This window comes from Leptinotarsa decemlineata, unplaced genomic scaffold (genome assembly GCF_025532065.1).
Source record: "Leptinotarsa decemlineata unplaced genomic scaffold, Ldec_3_MD MMD2_tig00026294_RagTag_RagTag, whole genome shotgun sequence".
Classification (NCBI taxonomy): domain Eukaryota; kingdom Metazoa; phylum Arthropoda; class Insecta; order Coleoptera; family Chrysomelidae; genus Leptinotarsa; species Leptinotarsa decemlineata.
The window spans coordinates 10364033-10391560 of record NW_027412674.1 but is presented as its reverse complement, the minus strand read 5'-3'; the positions used below and the strand labels follow the sequence as shown (position 1 = coordinate 10391560).

The window sequence follows — 27528 nt, the reverse complement described above, 5'->3', positions numbered from 1 at the left end:
TCAATGAACGCACCAAAATATGAGCTCTTGTGCAATAGGAACAATTTTGACTTCTCTGATAGTTTTCTTCCGCACGGGGCATGTTTCTCCACACATTTCAGATAGATACTGTGTCCATGTTTGGAACTGTACATCTACTCAACAGTTCACAAAGATGAACGGTGACGTTACTTTGCTGTTTTTTAATCCATCACGGTAATCATCGCGTCAATACTGTGTAACATTCAGGGAGAAACCTTGCATCGTGGACATTTGTTTCTTTTTCATGTTAGGTTAGGTTAGGTCTGAAGTGAGTGGGTCTATTCGACCCTTCATCACAACCCTCAAGGATTTATTGTGGCTCACACTTATTTACATTCGACCAAATAAATCCAGCTCCTTAACGAAGCCGATTGGTTTGTATGGTGAGTGGTCTTCAGGTCAGATGAGTGTACTGCTCTGCCAAACTCTAAAAACCTGATTCGGTGCCCAGCGGGACAGGCACATAGTATGTGCTCTGCTGTTCCATCATTTTCCAAACAGAGGCGAGACACACTGTCTTCCGACAGTCCGAGTCTCTGAATATGATGATTTAAATGACAGTGACTTGTAAGAAGGCCTGTTCATCCCAACTGTTGTCCAACAACTGTTTGGTATCAAGCTTCGAAGGGTGAATGAACGCCTAGGTGTGAGCCAATCCTGGAGATTCTGCCAGAAGTCCATAAATCTTCTTGCCATCCAAGTGTTCAATGTTTGTTTGGCAAAGCCTACAGCGATGCCAATGACAGGTTCTGGTCCGATGAAGCTGTTTGCAGCACCCTTGTTTGCGAGGGAGTCAGCAGCTTCATTGCCTTCCAGGCCAATATGGCCAGAAATCCAGACCAGAGACATTCTCTCAAGTCTTCCTATCGAGGAGAGTCGTTTTTGGCAATTTGCTACCAATTTAGACGTTGCTCGGTAGGAGCCAAGAGCTTCTAACGTCGATATCCGAGAATATTTTCATTGACTTGTGTATGAGGTTGGATTCTCCCAATCTCTCCGCATACAATTCAATAGCGTAAATTTTCGCTTGAAATACAGTCACATAGGTTCCTAGGCAGGTTGATATCTCTGTGCTGGGTCCGCGACTGAATACACCTGCACCAGAACCTGAAGGTGTTTTCAATACATCTATGAACCAACAACTATCTGCTCCCAATAGATCCAGTCCTCTCTACTCGGAAACAGAACTTTATAAGGCAGTTCGTGGTTGACAGTTGGTGACAGAGGTCATTGGTGACTTCTACTGTCAACCAACAGTCTGTTGCACTGTCTGAACAAGTCTGTATGCAGTCCATCTAGCATCTCTCTCCAGAAAAATATGGAGAGAAGGTAAATCTAGAAGAATCTCCATGGCCGCTGATGGTGTGGTACTAATGGAACCACTGATAGCCAGACAGGCCTGTCTCTGTAAGCCAGAGAGCTTTGCCTGGGCCGTTTTATTCCTTTCTCATATGCTCCCGGTCCTAATCACCATTATTCAGAGGATCTTAACGTTCTTTTCCCTGAAATGAATATGTAATCTAAAATTCAGTTTGGGTTGGGTTTGATGCCACCATTAACTCAAAATCGATGTTCATTGATGTTCATTATTTTTCCATCATATCAAAACTCAATCTGTCAAGTTGATGTTTCGAATTCCTGCACCATAGATTTCCCTAGGAATAAAATAACATTGATGCCTAACAAAATAGTTCGAAATCTTCTTAATTTCATAACCCGGTTTGAGAGAGAGAGAGGTTGCAATATGTAAACACTTTGATATCATTCGATGCAGCTTCACTGTTCTGGAACATTTCCATAGATTATTTGGAGGAATGGTGAAGAAAATAAAAGAAATTAACAGGAATCTGCTTGGAACATAATTACTCTCAATTTAGCAGTTGCTTCTTCGAACAGGATGATCCCTGACTGGAAATTGAGATGAGAGTTTTTCCTATTTTTTAGGAATCAGTTTAGGTCATCTTCTGATAATTTGTATTAGACTGGTGGGTCTGTTGTCAAAAAACGGTTACCACACTATGGTGAACAAGAGGTGTTTTATTGGACTAAATTAGTGTTTTCAATTTTCAAAAACTGGATATTACCTAAAGAATTATTTCCCGAAATCATCCAGGATACACCATCGACCAGAACTCCATGTTGCAGTGCAACGGGTTGTCTACTTTTTTGTATCTTCCTTTGGGTATCCAGAAGTCGGAATATTGTGAGAATATAACCATCTTTGGTCGTAACTAAGTGGTCTTCTATGAGAAAACCATATCTTTTAGCAATCTGGTACTGAAAAAAATATTTGGGATTAATGTGATGTTTCAATGTTGGACTTCTTCAGACAAAAAACATTATCATAGACAGCTATCGGCGGAGACTTCCATTCAATCACATACTGACAGGGATTCAGGAAATATTAGTTTTTCTGAAGTTTGTTCATTCTGATATCATTTGTTTTTGTAGTTCTATATCTCAATTAATATAATATAAATTGATTTGAAATCCCTGAAAAAAATTAGAAAGATTCATCGAAAATAACAATTTATTATTGAACAAAATATTAAATGAAAATTTGAAGATTCCAAACCAAGTTTCGTCAAGATGTTTCGATTGTTAGTATCCACAATGGTCTTCGAGTGATAACAAGACTTATTCCTTCGAGATCCGACTATTTACAGGTCAATCGAGTGCTTTCACCTATCCCCTTTTCCCTCTCTCCGCTTCATTGTTTTTTAGCGGGAGATGACCGTTTGGCGGGAGTTGGTCGTTTTTCTATTGAGTAGAGGTTTCCATTTGATACGTATCTCTACTCTACTAAATGCGTTGTGGTATAACATATACGCGGCCTCTCTGAGTTTTTTCCTAAACCAGTGTTCCTTTTTGTGGATGATTTCAGCTTGAACCCACTTGATATTATGTTGATGAGCCAAACATGCTCTGCTACTCCGTATTTGCTGGTTTTTCCTCGCTGTGCGTGTTTCTTGTGCTCAGCACTGCGAACTTCCAATGGCCTCTTAGTTTCACCGATGTATGATTCTCCGCATTCGCAGGGTATCCGGTAAATGCAATTCTTGGAATCGCAGTCCGCATTTGGTGGCCTGGTTTTCGTGAGGCTGCTACTGATATTGTTCCCAGATCTGGAGCAGGTCCTGATGTAATACTTGGATCCAATCCTTCTCATCCTTTCCGATAATCCTCTGATGTAGGAAAGTACAAGTACTGGTTGTGGCGGCTTCTCTTCCCTGTGGAACTCTTGCTGTCTTCTAGCTCAAGCCTGTTCTACCATCAATCTGGAGTAACCATTTCGTTGAAGGTAATTTTTGATGATGTCTAGTTCCTTTTCGAGACCTTTCTTTGTATTACAGAGTCCGAAGGCACGGTCTAGTAGAGTCTTGATGATTCCTCTCTTAGTCGATTGACGGTGGTTAGATTTCTGGTTCAGATACTCTCCAGTGTGTGGGTTTTTGATATACATATGTTTCCCATATAGTATCCGGTCTATGGTCTATGGACTCTATGGAAAGTGATGGAAGGACTTACGTTGTTGTCTAGTTTTACATTCCCATGGTTCCATATTATGGACGTGTCGTCTACGTATCTCAACCAGGGATTTTTTGGGAGCTTCTTCAAGGGCCAGAGTTTCAAACCACTACATATATATATATATATATATATATATATATATATATATATATATATATATATATATATATATATATATATATATATATTAGCTATAACCGGTTAAAGTGGCGATCTCATTGGCAGTCCCTCATCTTGCGTAAAGAATTCGTCCTTCAGTTGGAAGTAGCAGTTTCGTACACAATATCCTAGTAATTCTATAATCACTTGTATCGGTAAGTTTGTTCTATCTCTCAGGTCCTCCTCTTCGGATAGTTTCTTCTGTGTGATTTGAAGTGTTTTTTCGACAGGAACGTTGGTGTAGAGGCTTTTTTCTTGCTGTTGATTTGTTGATTTTTTACCTAATTTGAAATGTTGCCTTCCTTTAGCTCTTTATTAAAGAATGTTGATGAGCGATTTTTGTCCAATTTTTCTCTACGAATTCAAATTAAACCAAAGCGCTGGCGAAGCAATCCGAAAAAACACTCGACAATGATGGTATTATTGAACGCACTGTTGCAAATTGGTTAGCGAAATTTCATTCTGCAGGTTTATGCCTCCAAGACGAGCTCCGAAGTGGTCGACCTACAGTTTCACAGGACAAGGATTTAAGGACCCTGGTGGAGACTGATCCGTCACAAATGGTGCGTGGAATGGCGGGAGAACTGGGCGTTATTTCCAATAATGTTTTTTAATGTTTTAAATGTATCGAATAAGTCGAAAAGCTCGAAAAGTGGGTGCTGCATGATTTGTACGATCAACAAAATCTGTCACGTTTCGAAGTATGCTCTTGGGATATAATTACAGTTATATTAATTTCTCAACGGTTGATTTGTCTGGTGCAAAGTCCGAATAATGTTTAACAAGCCACGCTTTGGCTTTACCAGTATTCTTTTCGCCAAAAAGCAATGCTTTATCAACACACGGAAATTCCTCTCATTCGTTTCCTTCAAACTAACAAAAGTGGCTTCGCTTAAAATTTTCTATCCCACGAACAAGTTTTTTTTGTAGATCAGCGTCAACAAAAAATCATATGGAGTCAATAATAGAAGCTCCATAATAGTAGTAGTAGTAGTAGTAGTTTATTTGACCAGATTATGTAGTTTATACATTTATGGCAAGTCACAGCAAATTCACAGTCATATTATTAAAATTAAAAATATATATATATATATATATATATATATATATATATATATATATATATATATATATATATATATATACAGTGTGTCCAAGATAAGGATCCTAAGCATGGGAATCTCAGTACCTGTTGGAGATACAGCTTAGGTTAAATTAGCAAAAAGTTGTGTTCTTCAAAGCTCATTTACATGCCGTTTAAAACTTGAAGAATTTTCATGGCCTGCTGAGATATTTGGGAAAAACGAGAATTTAACAATATCAATTTTATTTTTTTCTGACTTTAATTGGAAAGATATCAAAAAACGAATAACACTTTTTCATTGGCACTTTCAAGGTACTACACGATGGTATTTTTAGATTTTATATCCGACGTTTCGTTTTCAAGAAACCATCATCAACTTTATTTTTTTATATGACTCGAAACAAAAGTACACCCTGTAACTGATTTCATTTTTTATTACGAATTCAACGATGTATCACATGCCATTATTTTCTTTTTAGTTTAAAGGAAAATTACATTTTTTCTATTTAAAAAAAAATCTTTAAGTAGGCGTTGCAAACAAATGCTTTGACGTAAATACCTGTCACCGAGCCTGTCAAATATTATTTAATTACACGATAAAATAGTAATTGTCGTTGTTGTTAGCCTGTTTGTCGAGTTGTTGTTTTTAGAGTTATTGTTACTGTTGTCGTTATTATTGTTTATTGTTGAATAGATAATATTGTGTTATTATCGTCGAATATGCCGGGTGAGCATTATAGCCATGAACAAAAGTTTGACATGCTAACGTGCTACATTTTGTGCCACAAAAATACTGTGAATACAGCAGCAATGTATCTTAATACATATCCAGAAAGAAAGCAGCCATGTAAGTCCATTTTCTTAGAGCTGGCTCGAAATTTAAAAGAATATGGTTCATTTAAAAAGCCTGTTTTATTTCGAAAAAAGTAATCTTCAGAAGAAGCCCAAAATAATGTTATACAAGCAGTTGTTGAGAACCCTGAAATATCAACTAGGCAAATCGAAAATAATGTAGGAGTAACCAAATCCACAGCTCAATTTATTTTGCGTAAAAATAGATATCACCCCTATAAATTTAGGATTTGCCAAGGACTTGAACCAGGGGATTTCGAACGGCGCCGAAATTTTTCCGAATGGTATACACGCGCGTGTGAAGAAGATTATAATTTCCCTTCAAAAATAATATGGTCCGACGAAAGTATGGTCACTAATAATGGTATCTTCAACCGCCGCAATACGCATTACTGAGCTCAGCAAAATCCACGTGGTAAGAAAATATCAAGACATCAAGAACGTTTTGGGTTTAATATGTGGTGTGCAATTTTAGGAACTAAAATACTAGGTCCGTTTTTTTACTATAATTCCTTGACCGCCGAACGATACCATCATTTATTGCAAAACTATGTAGAAGACTGTTTAGATAATTTACCTCTGGCATAGGTCAATAACTGTTGGTTTCAACAAGACGGTGCTCCTGCATATAATTCTAGACAAGTTCGAGAGTAACTTTCGCAGCGATTTCCTGGAAGGTGGATTGGAACCTTTAGTGAAGTGTCTTGGCCAGCGCGATCCCCTGACTTAACTCCTCTGGACTTCTTCATATGGGGTTTTGTTAAAAACCGGGTTCACCAATATTCTTTTGAAACTGAACAGCAGTTACGAGAATGTGTAACTGTCGCATTTAACAGTATTACACCAGAGATGTTACGTGATGTTTTAAGTTCTACAGTTAGAAGATCATACTTATGTTTGGAAAATAACGGAAACCTGTTTGAACACCTCCTTTGAATTAACAAAAAAATGCGATAATTTCTTTGTTGTTTTCATTACTTTAAAAAATCATTATTAACCTACTTAAAAATACATTTTAAAAATAGAAAAAATGCAATTTTCCCTTAAACTAAAAAGAAAACAATGGCATGTGTTACATCGTTGAATTCGTAATGAAAAATGGAATCAGATACAGGTTGTACTTTTTTTTCGGGCTATTTAAAAAAATAAAGTTGATGATGGTTTTTTGAAAAAGAAACGTCGGATATAAAAACTAAAAATACCATCGTGTAGCACCTTGAAATTGCCAATGAAAAAGTGTTATTCGTTTTTTGATATCTTTTCAAATAAAGTCACAAAAAAATAAAATTGATATTGTCAAATTCTCGTTTTTCCCAAATATCTCAGCAGGCCATGAAAATTCTTCAAGTTTCTAAACGGCATGTAAATAAGCTTTAAAGAACACAACTTTTTCCTAATTTAACCTAAGCTGTATCTCCAACAGGTACTGAGATTCCCATGCTTAGGATCCTTATCTTGGACACACTGTATAATTAAAAGAACAATTTACGTCTAGTAACAGATTATCAATATATAGTATAAGATTTGAAATTCAGACATGTGCAATATATATTAAAATACAATAAAATACAATAAAAGATCATGATTAACCGTACTTATGATAGCTCATGAGGCTTAAAGTACCTAACTGAGTCCATATACTCATCGGTACTGTAAAAGCAATTGTCTAGTAGGTAGTTTTTTAGGACTAATTTGAATTTTTTGAATTCCAATATTTTGATAGAGTGGTGGAGAATGTTATATAGATTCAGATTAAGGGAGTTTCTGCGGCTTAAAGATAATCTGTGATGACGAGTATTTAGTAAGTCAGCTGATCTGGTATTGTGGTTATGGATGTCGGGTTTTTTTAGTAAAGTATCTTTATTGCGATTCATTTCTAGCAGAACAGTATAAATATATAAAGTAGGCAGAGGCATAATACCCAGACGAATAAAAAATTGATGGCAGTGGTCTCTGTATCCCAGGTTAGCCAAGATGCGTATGGCTTTTTTCTGGCATCTGAAAGCAGCAATTGCATTAGTAGAGTTTCCCTAAAGGAGAATACCGTACGAAAGTACAGAATGAAAAAGGGAAAAGTAAGATATTCTCATAATATACGGGTTCGTTACATGTTTTAACCTTCTCAGAACGAAGAGAGCACAAGATAATTTGCGAACAGCAAGGTCAAGATCATTTCTTCAGCTTAATTTGTCATCAATCGTAATGCCTAGAAACGATACATTTGCCCCCTCGCGATAATTTGTATTTATGGACACAATCAAATTTTGGGTTTTTCTTTCAATCAATTTGAGTTTATCCTTCGTGAACCAAAGCTTAGCTGAATTTTGTACTGTGATGATGGAGTCCTTCAAATTAGTGTAAGACTTGCTTGAGCAAATAATTGTTGTGTCGTCAGCGAATAGAAAACATTTGGTAGGTGCCATGGCGTGGCATAAGTCATTTATATACACAATAAATAAGAAAGGTCCCAAGATTGAACCTTGAGGGACGCCATGCTCGATTTTTTTGAAATCAGATTTCACATTGTTCAGCTCAACACACTGAAATCTGTTTGTAAGATATGAACGAAGGAGTTCAAGAGTAGTGCCCCTCATGCCATAATAACTTAGTTTTTCAATGAGTAGGGAATGTGAAACGCAATCGAAGGCCTTGGTCAGGTCGCATAATGTCAGAGAAGTATGCCTGCTCTGATCAAGGCCTTCAACTATCTCGGCAACAACCTTGGAAGCAGCGTGGGTAATATTTTTGTTTTTCCGGAAACCAAACTGTGATTCGCTGAAATAAAGTTTGTTTTCAAAAAAAGAGTAAAGCCTATCTTTTAGGATGATTTCAATTATTTTGCCAATTAATGGAATGATACTGATTGGACGTGTTAAGCCTTTGAATTATGCAACTCACTTAATATTCCAGACACAACCAGTCGCCATGGGTGTTCCTCAGGGCACTGCCATGAGTCCAATTCCATTTCTAATATATATATCAACAGCATTCACGACCTGAAGGACTTCGATGATGATATTGTTCCATTTGCCGATGATACGACATTGATTTTCTATGGTAACACACAAAATGGATTGAACATTATATTCTCATGGCTGAATTTTAGTCTCCTGAGTCTAAACATCGACCAAACAAAATTCTTTACCTTTTCATCAACAATAAGAGACCACTATAGGGAAACATTTTCATACATACTCCCAATTGCCAAACTCCTTTAATTTGTTCTTGTTCACGTATGAAGAAAACGGATACAATGAAATATCTGGGTGTGATACTTGACCAACATGTACGCTGGGACAAACATGTAGATTTTCCCGCGAAAAGACTTAGAAAACTTATTTTTGAATTTTACCAACTCAGAAACATTCTAAATAAATATTTATTACTGATGACATACGATGCATTAGCTGAATCAGTTATAAGGTACTGTATTATTGTTTGGTGTGGGTTGAATAAAACACACTTACATAATGTACAAGTGATACAAAACACATTGCTTAAAATAGTATTGAAGAAAGATAGAAGACATCCAACTGATAGCTCATACAAAGAGGCTAGTTTATTCAATATCAGAAAATTATACACCTATCACTGTGTACTATGGACGTTGAACTCGCCTCTCACATATCTGACACACATACCCGACACCCGAGCCAAATCCTAGAGAACAATTAGTGTTCCTTTTTGTAAAAACGTATATACCCAAAGGTTTCTTACTTACTTTGGACCGAAACTCAAGTTCCTATTGAACTTAGAAATATAAAAAATATTAATGAAGACAAGAAAACAATTAGATCCTTCATTGATCACAAGTTTGATTCCTTAAAAGGAATATTTGAATCAACTCAGTGAATTATGTCTGATTTTTTTTATCTCACACCTGCCTCCTCTTCGCCTTATTGTCTGATTCAATACTTCTTGATTGCTCTCCATTTTTTTTAATTATATTATACATTTGTATTCCTTACTGAAAGGTATTGATAATTTTTTTTCTCAAATTCGTGGTTGTGTTCTGGGAAAATACGCAACACAAGCTTGGCTTAGGCGTTTTCCAAAAACTGAACACCACCACTTATTTATTGTTATTACCTTTTTTTTTTAATTTTATTAATCTACTGTAATTATTATCAAAGATATGCTAACATCTATTATAGACAAGAATATGTATCTGAATTGAATAAATTGATTGATTGATTCGCCTCACGCCAGGGTTAAAAATCATATTAGTCGTCCTGTAATTCATCATATATTGGATACGAGACGCACGTTCTCTTCCCGATCTATAGAATATCATCATTATCATCATCATTGTTAACATGAACATCCTTTTTTTCTGCCTCTGAATTAAAACACGAGATTTCACTAACGTGAACGTTACAAATCATCAATTCTGTGAAACACTGTGTCAATTCGGTTTCTTCGTGAATGCATACTGATATTAAAATCTTATGTTTGAATATGCTCAAAATCCAATGTCATATATCTACCTTCGAACTCAACATCCAAACAACGAGAAACAGAAAAAAATATATCTCTTCTTTCACTTGGGAGTTGAAAAATTATTCAGTTCGCAAGGACACCAGTCATAATAACATGCCTTTTTCATTAATCATTCTTCATGAAACTTTCAGATCAATGCTCAATCAACATAATTAGTTCATGTGTCGGTAATGATTCTGAATATAACTTCAAATCACAACTATTCAAATATTTTGAATTTGATGAAATTGATTTGGAATTTGTAATGATTTCACCTCGAAGTCAGTGTTGAATAGTTTCATGAATACTCGTTATGTGCGTCTGTTCATGAATATTCAGAAAAATAATTTCAACATATATATATTTTAATTCTCTACCTGAAAATATCATCTAACTTTATGAATGAAAAGACCATGAATTTATCATAATGGTAGGAACACAAATTGTTCCTACATGATGATATAGCTTTCTTGTGTTCTGTTATTTCTCGGATGCGAACATCAGATATTCCGAAAATATTGCTTACGACATTATTGCAGGTAACATATACTCATGTTCTTAGACTTCCAAATATATAGCCTTCAAGAACAATGCCTATTGGGAGCATGCCTTTTACTTTTCTCTTGGAATTTGTCACTCCTCGTTCTGTAATTCATTCCTGAATTCTTGATTAGTGGTCGTTATTATATTATAATGATTGATACTTCGAGAAACTGTCTTCAATCGAGGACCACCTTCCCGATACTGACGATGCTCAATAGGCTGTAACAGCTGTCTACTGGAGGCTCCTAAATTGAAATGAATGTAGGAATATATATATATATATATATATATATATATATATATATATATATATATATATATATATATAAATCAAAAATTAAACAATTTGTGTACACAACACTCAAAAAAGGGGGGCAAACCGCGGACACGTGTTTCTGCCTATTGGCCTCATCAGGGCAGTGCAGCCAAGTGTAAAGATGGGAAACACTTGTTTGCCGAAATCAGGAAACAACACAAACGCACGGAGTCAACAACAGGAGCCAACCGCACATTTGTGGTTCCAGTTAGAAGACCTAGAATTCCCAGGCTACATCTAACATGACCACGGAGGCAGCTATAGCTACCTGCGTAACATCCGGGTCCAGGATAAATACAAATAGAGATTTAATCGAGTGTGCATGATATAAATCAAAAATTAAACAATTTGTGGACACAACATTCAAAAAAGGGGGGCAAACTGCGGACACGTGTTTCTGCCTATTGGCCTCATCAGGGCAGTGCAGCCAAGTGTAAAGATGGGAAACACTTGTTTGCCGAAATCAGGAAACAACACAAACGCACGGAGTCAACAACAGGAGCCAACCGCACATTTGTGGTTCCAGTTAGAAGACCTAGAATTCCCAGGCTACATCTAACATGACCACGGAGGCAGCTATAGCTACCTGCGTAACATCCGGGTCCAGGATAAATACAAATAGAGATTTTATCGAGTGTGTATGATATAAATCAAAAATTAAACAATTTGTGGACACAACACTCAAAAAAGGGGGGCAAACCGCGGACACGTGTTTCTGGCTATTGGCCTCATCAGCGCGGTGCAGCCAAGTGTAAAGATGGGAAACACTTGTTTGCCGAAATCAGGAAACAACACAAACGCACGGAGTCAACAACAGGAGCCAACCGCACATTTGTGGTTCCAGTTAGGAGACCTAGAATTCCCATATATATATATATATATATATATATATATATATATATATATATATATATATATATATATATATATATATATATTTGATACGATCCTGCGATAAAAATTTATTAATTTGTTAATTATGATTTTTTACAACTATTGCAAAATGAAATATCTAAAAGTTGTTGATGAAAATTTTTTTTCAATTGATATTTAGCTAAGTATGTCTGTTTTCACATTGAAAAATGGCAGTTATTAACATCGATTTTTCTATATTTCGATTGTTCAAATAATTAGTTGAGATATAATTTTGCTTTTAAAAATCATAATTCACACTTTTAAATAGTTTAACTAAAAAATATATATATATATATATATATATATATATATATATATATATATATATATATATATATATATATATATATATATATATATATATATATATATATATATATATATTTGATACGATCCTGCGATAAAAATTTATTAATTTGTTAATTATGATTTTTTACAACTATTGCAAAATGAAATATCTAAAAGTTGTTGATGAAAATTTTTTTTCAATTGATATTCAGCTAAGTATGTCTGTTTTCACATTGAAAAATGGCAGTTATTAACATCGATTTTTCTATATTTCGATTGTTCAAATAATTAGTTGAGATATAATTTTGCTTTTAAAAATCATAATTCACACTTTTAAATAGTTTAACTAAAAAATATATATATATATATATATATATATATATATATATATATATATATATATATATATATATATATATTTGATACGATCCTGCGATAAAAAATTATTAATTTGTTAATTATGATTTTTTACAACTATTGCAAAATGAAATATCTAATAGTTGTTGATGAAAATTTTTTTTCAATTGATATTTAGCTAAGTATGTCTGTTTTCACATTGAAAAATGGCAGTTATTAACATCGATTTTTCTATATTTCGATTGTTCAAATAATTAGTTGAGATATAATTTTGCTTTTAAAAATCATAATTCACACTTTTAAATAGTTTAACTAAAAAAAATTCAATAATTATTTAATTGTCTATTACTTTAACAATTTGTTATAAACGAATATTGACCAACGTTATATTAATTTTCCGAAGCAGAAAAAAATTATAAAAACAGCTATATATAAAACAGTGCCATACATTTTTTTTTCATTCATTATAGAAGTTTTATAATTATTATGAATGTATTACAATGAATAAAAAAAATTTATGGCACATTTTCATATATAGCTGTTTTTATAATCAGTTTTTGCTTCAGAAAAAAAATATAACGTTGGTCAATATTTGTTTATAACAAATTGGAACTAATAAACAAATAAATGATGAATTTTTCTTCCACACTATTTAAAAGTGTAAATTATGATTCTTGAAAGCAAAATTATTTCTTGATTAATCATTTGAACAATCGAAATATAAAAAAATCGATTTCAAACAATTAAAAATCAAAATTAGGACAAACATTTTTTTCAAATCAAAATTATATCTATACATCAAAATAGCAAAAAAAAAATTTTGTTCAGAACAATTTGATAAACAAATCACGTGAAAAATTCATATCCTATGTTAATAACTGCCATTGTTTAATGTGAAAACAGACATAGGTAAAAATCAATTGGAAAAAAAATTCATCAACAATTTTTAGATATTTCATTTTGCAATAGTTATAAAAATTCAAAATTAACAAATTAATAAATTTTTATGAACTTTCAATATCAATTTTTTAATATCAAAAGGGCTCCACAAAGTTTAAAATTTATAGGCAATTATTTATACCTTTTATCCCATCATTTATGTCAGCGGAAATTGAAAAAAAATTTTTCAGTTAACAATTGAATAACTTTTTGAAAAATGTTGATACAACTTTTTTTTCTACGGGACTCGATTCATTCAAGTGTTGAGAATATACTAGATTTTTCAAATTTTTAAAATGACATTTTATGTTATGAAAAGATTATTTCTTTTGACAAACTCTTTTTAGCGGCAGCGAGCGCTTGCCGTTACAGTCGCGCGGAACCCTATTTTCAACGTCAAAGTAAAATTATGAATAATGGAGATAAAGTTTCGGGAGTCGAAAAATTTTTATCGGAAATTTCCTCCTCTTCAACGAGCTCTTTTCAAAATTGCTAAAATATGTATTTTTTTTCAGTTAATAACGAAAACCTAAACACCTTTTATTTTAATCCTATTTTTGACCTGCACTAAAATCCTTCAATAACATTTTTACAGAGGTGATTTCGAATCGAATGAGCTATTGCTCATATTTTTAGGAACCTCATCTCTATTTTTCATGTTTTTGAACTTGTTAATTATACTATAAATAGAAAATGTGTTTTATGTTCATATAAAGTCATTTCGAAAGTATATTTTATTTCGTGTAATTCCAGTTTGTGTCTGAAAGTTACTTCTTTGCATGATTCATTATAATATAGAGCGTGATTATATAGAGCTTATTCTGATATCAATTACTTCCTCGTTCTCTTCGAAAAATTTCTACATTTTCAGTAAAGAGATGAAGAAGTATAAAGCCAAAACCTTCGTTTTTAAAAAAAAATCTACCCTGAAAATAAACTTCTTCTAATTCAAAACAAACATCATACACGGACACACCACACAATATAATATATGAAAAAGTATTATTATAAAATTATTGTCAGATGGACCTCAATATTTTCAAGCGTAAACTAGAACATGTTCTTGTTGATCTGCGTCCTTATACCACAAAACAATTCAGTAGCAATTCAGCTTTAATTTAGTTATACAACATATGCAATTTTAATTGTATTTTTGTATGTTTTTATGAAAGATAATATTTGTAAATGTGAGACTTTTCTACTGCTTTTATCAACTTGTCCAAAATCACATGCGATCTTACAGGATGAATAAATTATTGTGTTGTATTTTTGAATGTAATATTTTTTAAAGAGCACACCGTACATCAATGGAACATGTAAAGTTCAAGTAAGAAATAGATTGATATTCTGAAGAATCGGCTTTCACGTGAAGCTTATAATTCATAGCTTGAATTGAGAACTACGTAGATTCAATAAATCTTAAAAAAAATTAAATTTTTCAGACACTCAAGAGACTTACCGGCGTCGAATCCGCATCTGGATTATAATAACAATTTTTATCGTCGTTCACATTCGCATATGCTTCAAATGTTTTGCAAACGTTATTTCTTCTGGCCGGAGCACACCACACTTCTGTCATTGATAGACACAACAAAAATAACAAAATCATGGCAAGTGTATCATCTATCATAGTAACGATCACCAGCAGTAACGTAAAACGATTGAAATAGACGAAATAATTATTTCGTAACATGATATTGAACTTACAAAAAATGTTTTTTGCCGTAGATCCTTGAGGTGTTTACGTAGTTACAAGATGATAATTAATTAATGCGTGATAAATAGCATTTTTATCTATGAATATTATCAAACAATTAATTGAAAAAAATATTTGGACTTGTGTTTGAGATGGTCTTCAGTATATTTCATCTCGTTATATTTCTTCATTAGCAGTATTTATCCGGTCAATTCAGACATCCAAGGGTACAAAAATTTAGATCCAGCTCAAAGTTGATAGTTGATCCGAAACCTGGAAAAAAATTTACACGGAATCAAAGGTTACAAACAAAAACGGGTCTTTTGCGATTTTCAGCAAAACGGCCAGTTTCATCATAAAATTAGTTCAGACAAAAATTTCAGACCATAATTGACTATAAAAATCCTTTTTTTTTTCTAGATCTACGTGGCTAGTTAGTCCAGCCGTACACGGACCACATATTTCCAGTTGAGGCAACCACAACATTGTGGCCACGTTGACTACACTTCGCGGTTGACCCAACGACATTTTTGTAGTCGATTTGCCGTCATATAATAGTCCAGTCATTATAGTAAGTTCACCTCGGAATTCGAGATACCCAGCTGTAAGTCTGTAAATACTTGTATATTGACACCCTAAAAGTTGTCTCAAAACCAACACATAGTAGGGTGTAAGCAACTATTAAATTTCAAGGTCAAAGGTCACAAAAATCGGTTTTTTGCGCTTTTTTTGGAAATATCTCATTTCCTATGAGTTTTTTGCTATTTGTATTCATCATCAATATTGTAGAATACAAAATTTTCTACAAATTTTGTTTGAAAAAAATTTTTACACGGTGAACAGTTTTCGATATAGAGGGCGGAGAGCACGCGGTCACAGCATCACTTCAGGTCAACCGGTGCCTCCGGTCGAAAACGCGCCATATATAGTTGATGAACTATCGATAAATCAATGATTATAAATATTTGTCAATTTTTATTAACTATTATATTATATTTTATCATTTTCTTCCTAACTTATCCACTTTTTATTCAGTATTAATTTATTTAACAACACTTACCTGCCCATGTAATTGCAGAATTGTTAATGAAAATATAGGAATTATATTTGAATTTCAACCTAATTGATATTTATAACTTCTTACATGATGAAAAAAAAACAAATAAATTATGAATTGATCTTTTTATTAAAAAATATCATTGAATACATTTATTTTTATTGAAAGTAAAAAAATGGAATAAAGGGTACAAAAACTACAATTTATAATTTTAGTCATCTTTTTCCTCTTCATCGTCGTCTTCTGGCTGCTGGTAAATTTCAAACTGGTCTTCATTATCGTCTTCGACGACATTTGTCTCAAGTTCTTCAATGATTTCGGGGTCAAAGGTTCCATCTTCGTTAATGTCGCTCTGATATGGTAGAGCATTGAGACAAGCTTGCCCATTACATTGGCCACAAGCTAAAGAGCATTGCAAGCCCGCTTTCCTGCATCCGCATCGCGAACCACAACCACTCTTGCAGTTGCAGAAAATTGTATTTAGCAAATCTTCTGGAGCAGGTGGTAAAATTGTCATGATAGGCTCCAGAAAATCGTTTCGCATTGCCCAACCCCATACCTGGGGTTCCAAATCATGTCCTAACCAAGTTTGAACTTGATAATATACACGGTTGAAATGTTGATGAGCAGCTGCACTTGTTGGTGGAATATTTGAAAGCTGCACAGGTTTATTGAGTTTTGTAGACTTGACGTAATGCATATAACGAAGATGATCGAGACCTTTCACAGATTTCGGAGCATTATAGACTGCCAATAAGGTTTGAGTTCCACTCTCTAATAATCTCTGGGCCGAACAATTTTCTTCCTCAAATGCTGCAGCTAGTTCATCCAAATTTGTCAGTTTCTCAAAAACTTTTAAAAATAATTTTTTCCCTTTTTAAAAAGCGCAGAAGTTGTGACACAGCCACTTAATGCGTGCAGAAATAAAACATGTTTTTTAGAATGAGGATAATTATCGAAACTTTTAGTCGAGTATATCTCCGTTTTTACATTACCTTTCTCAACTTTTTTAAAGAAAATTTCTTGTTCGTAAGACAGTGTATGCCCAATTAAAATGACAAGTAAATCAATATCTGCAGTTTTTTTAGACTTTGATTCTTCAATTGCAGTTTCAACAATAAGAACATCCGCATCATCTCTGGCTTGTTTAGTAGTAATATTTGCAGCTTGTAATTTTTCAATTAACATATTAATGAACTTATCTTTGTTATTTCGATTTGATAAGAATTTTTCTTGAGTAACTGGTACAACCATTGTTTCATCGAAACAAACTTCATACGTTTTTGAAAGTGCAGCAGGTCTTCTCTGCTGCTCCATAGTAGTGGAAGAATTTTAAAATTTACAGATTTTGAAGAGGCACTAAATTATTTTGTATTTAAAATGTCATTACTGTAAATGGGAATGTAATTATATTATGATTTAAGTTTTTCTCTTGATTATTTTTTAATTTTAGTAAACGGTTATCAGTATTATTGAATAGATATAGATTTAATGCATGAAGAAAATGATAAAATATAATATAATAGTTAATAAAAATTGACAAAAATTTATAATCATTGATTTATCGATAGTTCATCAACTATATATGGCACGTTTTCGACCGGAGGCACCGGTTGACCTGAAGTGATGCTGTGACCACGCGCTCTCCGCCCTCTATCTCGAAAACGGTTCACCTTACAAAAAATTTTTCTTCACAAAATTTGTAGAGAATTTCGTATTCTACAATATTGATGATGAATACAAATAGCAAAAAACCCATAGGAAATGAGATATTTCCAAAAAAAAGCGCAAAAAACCGATTTTTGTGACCTTTGACCTTGAAATTTAATAGTTGCTTACACCCTACCATATGTAGGTTTTGAGACAACTTTTAGAGTGTCAATATAAAGACAAGTATTTACAGACTCACAGCTGGGTACCTCGAATTCCGAGATTCTTACCTAATTTAAGCTTAAATGACTGGATTAATAAACCGCACTTGCAGTTGAGGCAACTGACATCTGTATTTTGTGGTGTCAGAGTTTAGTGCCAGTTTCAATATGGATTTTGAAGAAGAAGTACTTGACAAGGTTGACAAGGTTGACAATGTTTCGTAGAGCATTTCATTAGTTTGGACTTCCATTGCCTAATATGACATAAATTGATTTGAAATCCCTGAAAGAATCTGTAAAAAGATCAGCAGAAAAAACAATTTTATTGAGCAAAAAACGGAAATTACAATGATATAACATACAAGTAACAACCGGTAAACTCCGGCAGAACGAAAAAACATTTTTAATCACTTCAGAATGTCCATTAGTTTGAATTGAAAAGGTTATATTTTAAGGAGTGATTAATTTTTGGGAAAAAAAGTCTTTGGCTTTGTACTACTCCATCTTGATATGAAAAAAGGATGAGGGAATCTTCCAAAGAAAGGGAGGAAGTAATCAATTTGAAAATAAGTAACTCTACACATGGATGTGTAGATCATGTAACTTTCAGACACAAACTAAAAGAAAGTCCTTCTGAAACAGCTACTTTCATATAAACATTGAATTACACGAAAGAAAAAAATTCTTTCGAAACAAATACTTCTATATGAACACTGAATTATACAGAAGATACTTTTCTCTACTCAATTTGTATTTCAAACATTCGTTGTGAAATAAAAATCAGATATCATTCACATGAGTTCTACTTTAAATGAATGGTAACAAATTGCACTTACATGAAACACTGTCATACATGAAACACTGGTATACATCGATGTTTCGACACTTGCCCCAAGGCTCTTCAGTACCAAATTGGATAACATTATAGAAAATATACGCAATTCATTCATAAATTACGATTTTTTATAACCCTTTCAATTCAAATAAGATTCCTCTTGGCTGGGATTAAATCAAATAGGTGAATGAATGTCATTACGATGTCATCGATGACGTAAGCAGATCAAGCTTATTCCGTGACATCCGTACGTTTGAAACTGAGTTATGATGATGAAAGCATTATCACTGAAAAATCGGAAGCATCAACATTCAAATGCTCAGTAAACAATCATCATGATATTTTGATTCAAGCTAGGTAAAAAAAAAGAATTGAAATGAAGGATTGCTGCAGCAATCATTCGCATAATTTGGGCGAGCGATTTGAAAAATTGAAAGTTAAATTTAGAGAATTATGAATTTGACCAATTAATTTCTTAATTCTTTCAATTCACCCCGCTTTCATTTTCAACCCCTACCAATATCTTTTATTAATAATAATAATAATGGCTTTTATTGATGGTTTCATGCATGATTTCATACAATTACAACCAATCAAATGACAGGATTCAATTTCTGCGTATGATAATTCATCGCAAAGATTGCTCTTCCATCCATAGTTTCAAATTGAACAGAATCACAACATATTCGTGGAATAGGCCAGGGAAACCATGTTGAAAAAAACGCAACAAGTACACCACCTTGAAGCTCTATGAGGATGATTATGGAAGAAGAATAAAGTTTTTTGAAGTCATATCTCATCAAACCAGATGAGATATGAATACCTTTCCTAGTCTTCTGTTGAACATCTTTCAGTAATGAGTGTTAATTTTTTCTGAATGACAAAAAGTTGATGTTTGGGGTGTCTCTATTAGTCCATCATTTCTGGAATAAAAATCGACTGGCAATCTGTACTTCGAAATGCTTGAAGAGACTATCGATCATCACACACAGATTAGAAACACACAAGTAAGAAACTCAAATGGATGCAGAAAGTAATGAAATTTTGCAGGAGGATGTGTTACATTTCCACCAGGACGATGCTTCACCTCATCATTTTCTTTCCGTCCGACAGTGGTTAAACGACGAATTGGTAGAAGGGGACCAGTTGAATGGCTCTAAGATTTCTTTCATTGGAGACATCTTGAATACGTTGTTTATAAAATATAAGTTTCTGATATTGAAGAACTTGAAAGACGAATTATGGAAGCATGCCAATCGATTCCTAGTGAAAGTTTTTTGTGATCTCAGAGGGGAGTTCAAAAACAGACTTTATTACTGTTTGGAGCAAAATGGACGACATTTCGAACAGTTAATTCTAAGGTAAGCGTGATTGGATTTTATGTTTGAAATGCCTTTTTTGAAAATTGAATTTCATTTGGTAAAATAACAAACAACAACAACTGAAAAACCCCACGCGTAATACATTTATTTCTGTCATTTGAGGGTTGAAACGGTGCCATCTACTCTTCGAACTATTCTGATTGAAAGGAGTTAATACAATGATGCATCTCAGAACAGGCGAATTCTTATTACATGTGTTATTTAAGAACGCTATTTTTGAAAAAATGTACATCGAAATATAATGAGTCAGGGTACCGTGGGTTGGGCTACCCATGGGCGCGTCCCCAGGTGGCGGATGGGGAAACGGCCGGGGGACTGGGGGCCCTGTCCAGGAAGCCAATATGTGACCTCACGGACGGGATCGCCGGACTCCTGGTAATTGTAATCAGCCTTACTCTGGTAATGCGGGGCTCTGCCAACTCTTCCCTTGCTACTCGTGGAACACACATGAATGAAACTAGCACATAAACAGAAACAACAAAAACAAAACCAATCCCGAGGCTAGACAGAAGTACTCATCTCAATCTATGGCGGTGGCTGGGAATGAACAGAAATATTCACCCTAATTTACCGCTCGGAATGAGGCTGGACATAGCAGATCACCTCGTGATGTAATACGAAGGCGGTGCATTTGTGGCGCCGAGGCCAAAAGGAGAAAAAGAGCAAAAGAGGCAGGAATGGCAGTAACCATAAGTGCACCCTCCTCCTCTTCCACTCCATCTCCAACTGCAAAGGCACTTCCTGCGGCAGGCGTCAAGATCTCCACCTTGAATAAAGGCAAGGAACCGGCTGCCCCTACAGGAAAGCGCCCTCACTTGAACATCTCCACCAGAGGAACCCCAGGAAGGTTGAAGAAACCGCGCAACGACAGTAATGACGCTGCACTTTCCAAAACCTTCACGGAGCCCGCCGTGAGATACCTCAAGATTGCCAAAGAGAGTGTGTGTTCGGCGAGTCTTGGCGTACACCTGCCGATATAAAGGAGATGTCTCCAAGCGGCCTGTCCACCTTCCTGGAAAGGACAGGATGGACGATGACCTAGGAGTACAACTCCTCGGGAGGATGTACAATGGATCACATGTGGCCTAAGTGCTGTGGGTACATAATGATGTGCCACTTGACCTTCTTCCCATTCAGAATTCTATTGGAAGTATCTATCCCTCCTAGGGGGTTGAACCACGAGGACTACAAATAGTACTTGAAACTGTCCCCCTTGACAATTGAATTGTCCTGTCATTTCTATTCCTCATATTGTTTACTGGAAGAAAGATGTTAAGGGTGGGAAGTTTTCAAAATGACCCCCTTTATAAGTGTTAACATTGCTGATTATTTTAGTTTGTTGTGTATTCTAGAATGTCCTCATAGGACGAAACTGAAGTAACATTAGTTACAAATACAAGTGGTTAAAAAATAAAGTTTCCCATTTTTCATAATAATAATTCATTCATGCAATACATAAATACAGATATCATTGCAAGAAAAATTTGTGTGATTGGTGACTTGTTTACTTTATGGTAATTCATGATCACTTAAATAAAATAAATAGAAACACTTTTGTCTGAATACCACTGTAAAATTTTATTGATACGACCGGTTTCGTGTTTGATCCCATTAACAAGTATAAAACTGAAATCTGAATTTTGAAACATCGATTTTATAGCAGGTATGCTGCAAGGACAGGTATTTGAGAGACAGGATGCAGAACTTGAAATAACATCCTGAAAATTCTAGGGGTTGCTGAACTCATAAATTCAGGAGAGGAGACCTACATAAATCAAGTTGCTCGTTTAGGGGTATATGTTTCTGGTTTTTAATTGATTTGTTAATTTCTATGGCCTCCAACAGATTCATGTTTCTCCCTTTATTACACATATGTAGGATTTTGAGGTTATCTTCATTTATCTTGTGGTTTGATTCTTGAAGATGTTCGTGCATTGTAGATTTTTTGTCCAAACAGACGTGTTCACGCAGTCTTATTTCAAAATTTCTCCCGGTTTGGCCTGTATATACTGCAGAGCATTCGCTACACATACAGGCTGATTCACGGTGGATGGCACATTAGACGTTTCTGGTGAACCAGACAACGGATCACTTTGAAAATTTAATGGAGGGCATATTCGGACATTCTCTAGCCAACTAAAATATTTTCGACAATGCGGTGTTGCCGCTTCTATTAGAAAGCAGTAGCAACTTTGATTTTTCAAATGGAACACTCTGTATATAATATTATTTTTGGAATCTCCAACAATTGCCCGACAACTTTTTTTGATATCTCCCTATACCTATCTGTTACCGTTTTCGAAATAAAAATTAATTTCAATTTTTTTCTTCGAAAATCATGACTTCTAAAAATGCCGATATCTTTCAGTTAAGAAGTACTATGATATCGAAATTTGGTTTGTAGTTAGGTGATACTTGGACACTTCCCACACGTCAGCCTAATCTCCGTTACTTCAATACAGGGTGGTAAAAAAATACAGTTTTTTCGTTTGCTTGAAAAAGTTGCTGAAATTTGATTATTTTGAAAGGAACACCCTGTATATTATTGAAAATTCGGAAGGCTGCTGAAATTTGCTTTCTTTCTATGTATATCATACCTATACCTAACTAGTCAAGTTTCGGACTTATGAACATTTATTTGTGAAAATGTCCCTTCAGAATGGTATTTGGTAAGCAGGCCATGATTACTATTTGACAGTAGCGTTGTGACATTCTCCTAATAATATCGACATTTTCGTCACTTCAGAAGTTGCAAATACCTTCAAAACGATGGAACAAAACTATTCAAACGAAGTTCTTATGAATTTGTTTATTATTTTTGGACAGTGTGACAAAATTATCAGCAGAACATGTAGAAAGTTCAATGAAATGTATCCGAATCTACCGCCAATGAACCTCAAGAAATTTGTACGAATTCAGAACAATTTCAATGCATTTGGATCAACTTTAAAAGCACCAAGAAACTTGCCTCGACCCGTAACTTTCGAAGACAACCAGATTAATGTCTTAGCATATTTTCACGCATTTCCCGAGTCATCGATAAGAAGTGCTGAAGAAGATTTGGGTATAAAATATTCATCGGTTCAAAGAATCTTGCGAAGACATAAAATGCATGATTATAAATTCACCAAAATTCAAGCAATGAAGCCTCAAGATCCTCAACAGAGAGTAGAATTTTGTGAAATGTTGTTGACACGGATTCAAGAAGATCCACTTTTTTTAAATAAAATTATTTGGACTGATGAATCGAAATTTTCGAGAGAAGGGATTTTCAATAGAAAAAATCGTCATTATTGGTCCAGTGAAAATCCTCACGTCACAAAAGAAGCCGGATTTCAAGAAAAATTTAGTTTTAATGTCTTCTGCATGTTGATGGACAACAAATTGAGGTACGTGATATACGAGGAGTCATTAACATCCAGAAGCTATCTGAATATTTTGGAGAATACTGTAGACAGTTTCGTGGATAATCTGCCACTCGAAGATTATCGAAACTGTTGTTACCAACTAGACGGAGCTCCTGCACATTGCACAAGAGAAGTGAGCGCAGAACTGGATAGACTATTTGACGATCGGTGGATGAGGCGCTTGGGACCATGGAATTGGCCAGCGAGATCACCCGATCTTAATCCATTAGTTTTTCATTTGTGGGGAATGTTTAAAGAAAAAGTTTACAAAATACCCGTGCGTTCGAGAGATGAATTGTTAGAAAGGATTGCCCAAACATTTGAAGATTTGGATCCCAATGAAATCAGATCTGCCACCACGAAAGCAGTCAACACCTGCATTTTAAAGTGCTTGGAAGTGAACGGCCAGCGATTCGAACATATTTTGAAATATTCCACATGATTGTTTTACTTTTTTATAATTATTCATATCAATATTTCCAATTTCAAGTTTCTTGGTGCTTTTTTGAAGTTTATCCAAACATATTGAAATTGTTCTGAATTCGTATAAATTTCTTGAGGTTCATTGGCGGTAGATTCGGATACATTTCATTGAACTTTCTACATGTTCTGCTGATAATTTTGTCACACTGTCCAAAAATAATAAACAAATTCATAAGAACTTCGTTTGAATAGTTTTGTTCCATCGTTTTGAAGGTATTTGCAAACTCCTGAAGTGACGAAAATGTCGATATTATTAGGAGAATGTCACAACGCTACTGTCAAATAGTAATCATGGCCTGCTTACCAAATACCGAATGGAAATACCATTCTGAAGGGACATTTTCACAAATAAATGTTCATAAGTCCGAAACTTGACTAGTTAGGTATAGGTATGATATACATAGAAAGGAAGCAAATTTCAGCAGTTTTCCGAGTTTTCAATAATATACAGGGTGTTCCATTTAAAATAATCAAATTTCAGCAATTTTTTCAAGCAAAAGAAAAAACTGTATTTTTTTTACCACCCTGTATTGAAGTAACGGAGATTAGGCTGACGTGTGGAAAGTGTCCAAGTATCACCTAACTCCAAACCAAATTTCGATATCATAGTACTTCTTAACTAAAAGATATCGGCATTTTTAGAAGTCATGATTTTCGAAGAAAAAAATTGAAATTAATGTTTATTTCGAAAACGGTAACAGATAGGTATAGAGAAGTATCAAGAAAAGTTGTCGGGCAATTGTTGGAGATTCCAAAAATAATATTATATACAGAGTGTTCCATTTGAAAAATCAAAGTTGCTACTGCTTTCTAATAGAAGCGGCAACACCGCATTGTCGAAAATATTTTAGTTGGCTAGAGAATGTCCGAATATGCCCTCCATTAAATTTTCAGAGTGATCCGTTGTCTGGTTCACCAGAAACGTCTAATATGCCATCCACCGTGAATCAGCCTGTATATACCTGACTTTTTCATTTTATTCCGTTTGGGTTTTGGAATAAACAGGGTTGGTTCTACTTAAATTATTATTACTTGTGAAAGCTGTTGAAATTTTGTATTTAGAGAAATAATTTTGAATATTATCTGAAAGTTTACCTGAGTAATTGATGCTACTGTACTTGACTATATGAGTTTATGAGTTTCACAACCCTTAGAATTCTCAGGATGATATTTTAAGTTGGCATCCTGTCTCTCAAATACCTGTCCTTGCAGCATACCTCAAAATTCTATGAAATCGATGTTTCAAAATTCTGATTTCAGTTTTATACCTGTTAATGGGATCAAACCGGAAACCGGTCGTATAAATAAAAAATGTTCCAGTGATATTTAGACAAAAGTGTTTTTATTCATTTCATTCAAGCAAGAAAAATCATCAATGAATAAACACAAAGGTAGAAAGACATACGGGATTTATTCGTGTACGTGGGTTTGTACATTTTTCAACATGAGATGAAATGAGAGTTGAGATATCTAGATGTGAATACAACACACGCTATTTCAGTGAAACCACAACAGATACTATGAAATATATCGATTCTAATGAAACAATTAATTTGAAATTGATTTTTTTTTTTTGAATTGGCATTAGTGAACTATATGACTGGAAATGTACCTTTTTTTAATACAAAATCAAATAAGACCTGAAAGAACTTTTTATGGGCATTTATTGATCTGGACAGCAAACTCAGTATCAAATTGACAATAAATGGTGTGATGAAGTTGAATTTCATATCAACATGCATATTGAATTGAAATTCAGTCTGCCTTGAAGTAATCACTTACGAGTATTTCCTTTACAATAACATATGTAATTCTGCTTACGTACAAAGAGGTTTACATTTCCATAGAATGAGGATGTATGATGATTAAAATTATAGCTGATGAGCCTTGTGTGTAAAATCATTAATATTAATGGAAATATACAACATACGAGGTCTCTTTGAAAAATAAGGTGAATTATAATTTTTCCAGAAAATATTTATTCATTCATCAATTTTGATAATGTTCCCTCCAAAGTATTTTCCTTCAGATATAATTCACTTGTGGCAGCGTTTTTATCAACTTTCGTAGTTCTGATATGCACTTTTGGGTATGACCTTGAGTGTTTTCAGCGAATCAGTTCTCATCTCCCAAATTGTCGCATAACGTCGCAAAACATTCATGTGTCTCTCCACTCTTGGGAACAGAAAAAAGTCGAAGGGGGACAAATCTTGTGAACACGGTGGCTGGGATATGATAACGGTGTTTCTCCACAAAATTATGAAGTAATGATGACTGAGTAAGTGCATTATCGTGATGCAAAAGCCATGAATTGTTTTTTTCAAAATAGCAGGCATTCTCATCTTATTCTGTCTCGCAAACAGCTCCATATCGCCAAAGTTATATCACCCATTGAAAGGAAACACTGTGCAGAACCTTGACATTTGAAGTCAATTGACAGTTGAAAACCTAACAAAACTATCATATCACTGAAGGAGAGAGACGAAGGCATGCTCCAAGTTTTGGAAAGATAGATGAGTAGATGAGTCTGCCAGACTTGCGTGAAGTATATCCGTCCGGATGATTCCGCGCACGTTCTCTTAGGGCCAAAATTAGGAGGAGGTGTTTAGTAGGTAGGCATGCGCTTCAGTCTCGAATTCGACACTCTGTCTTTGAAATATTTTCCTTCTCTAAAAAATGTTCAGAGTGACTGGGTCTATTTGACTCTCCACTGCAACCCGCAAGGGTTTATCGTGGCTCACACACATTAACACTGCCAAACTCTAAAAAGCTGATTCGATCCCCATCGCGGCAGGCACAAAGTATGTGATCTGCTGTTTCATTTTCCAAACAGAAGCAACACACACTCCCTTCTGATAGTCCGAGTCTCTGCATATGATGATTCATATGACAGTGACCTGTGAGAAGGCCTGTTAGACATCGCAGTTCATCCCTACTGTAGTCCAAAACTGTTTGGGTATCAAGTTTGGAAGAGTGAATAAATGCCTTGGAGGGAGCCAATCCTGAAAGATTATGCCAAAAGTCCATAAATCTTTTTGCTATCCAGGTGTTCAATCTTTGTTTGGCAAAGCCTAAAGCGATGTTAATGACAGGTTCTGGTCCGATGAAGCTGCTTGCAGCACTCTCTTATGCAATGGAGTAAGCAGCCTCATTGCCTTCTAGGCCAATATGGCTAGGCACCCAGACCAAAGACCATCTGTTAAGTCTTTCTATCGAGGATAGTCGTTTTTGGCAATTTGCAACCAATTTAGATGCTGCTCGGTACGAGCCAAGGGCTTCCAACCTCGCTTGACTGTCCGAGAATATTTTATTG

General features: G+C 34.6%; 1 protein-coding gene across 1 annotated transcript in view; it reads right to left on the bottom strand.

The window, feature by feature from the left end:
* Positions 1-15146, bottom strand: part of LOC111504069 (lipase member J) — a 38918-nt gene extending 23772 nt beyond the window's left edge. The window contains exons 1-2 of the mRNA XM_074180341.1: positions 14944-15146; positions 2106-2298 (exon numbers count right to left, since the gene is read on the bottom strand). Of these exons, the coding sequence (XP_074036442.1) occupies positions 2106-2298; positions 14944-15114 (364 nt within the window). The 5' untranslated portion in view covers positions 15115-15146. The remainder of the gene's footprint in view (positions 1-2105; positions 2299-14943) is intronic.
* Positions 15147-27528: the final 12382 nt, after the last annotated feature.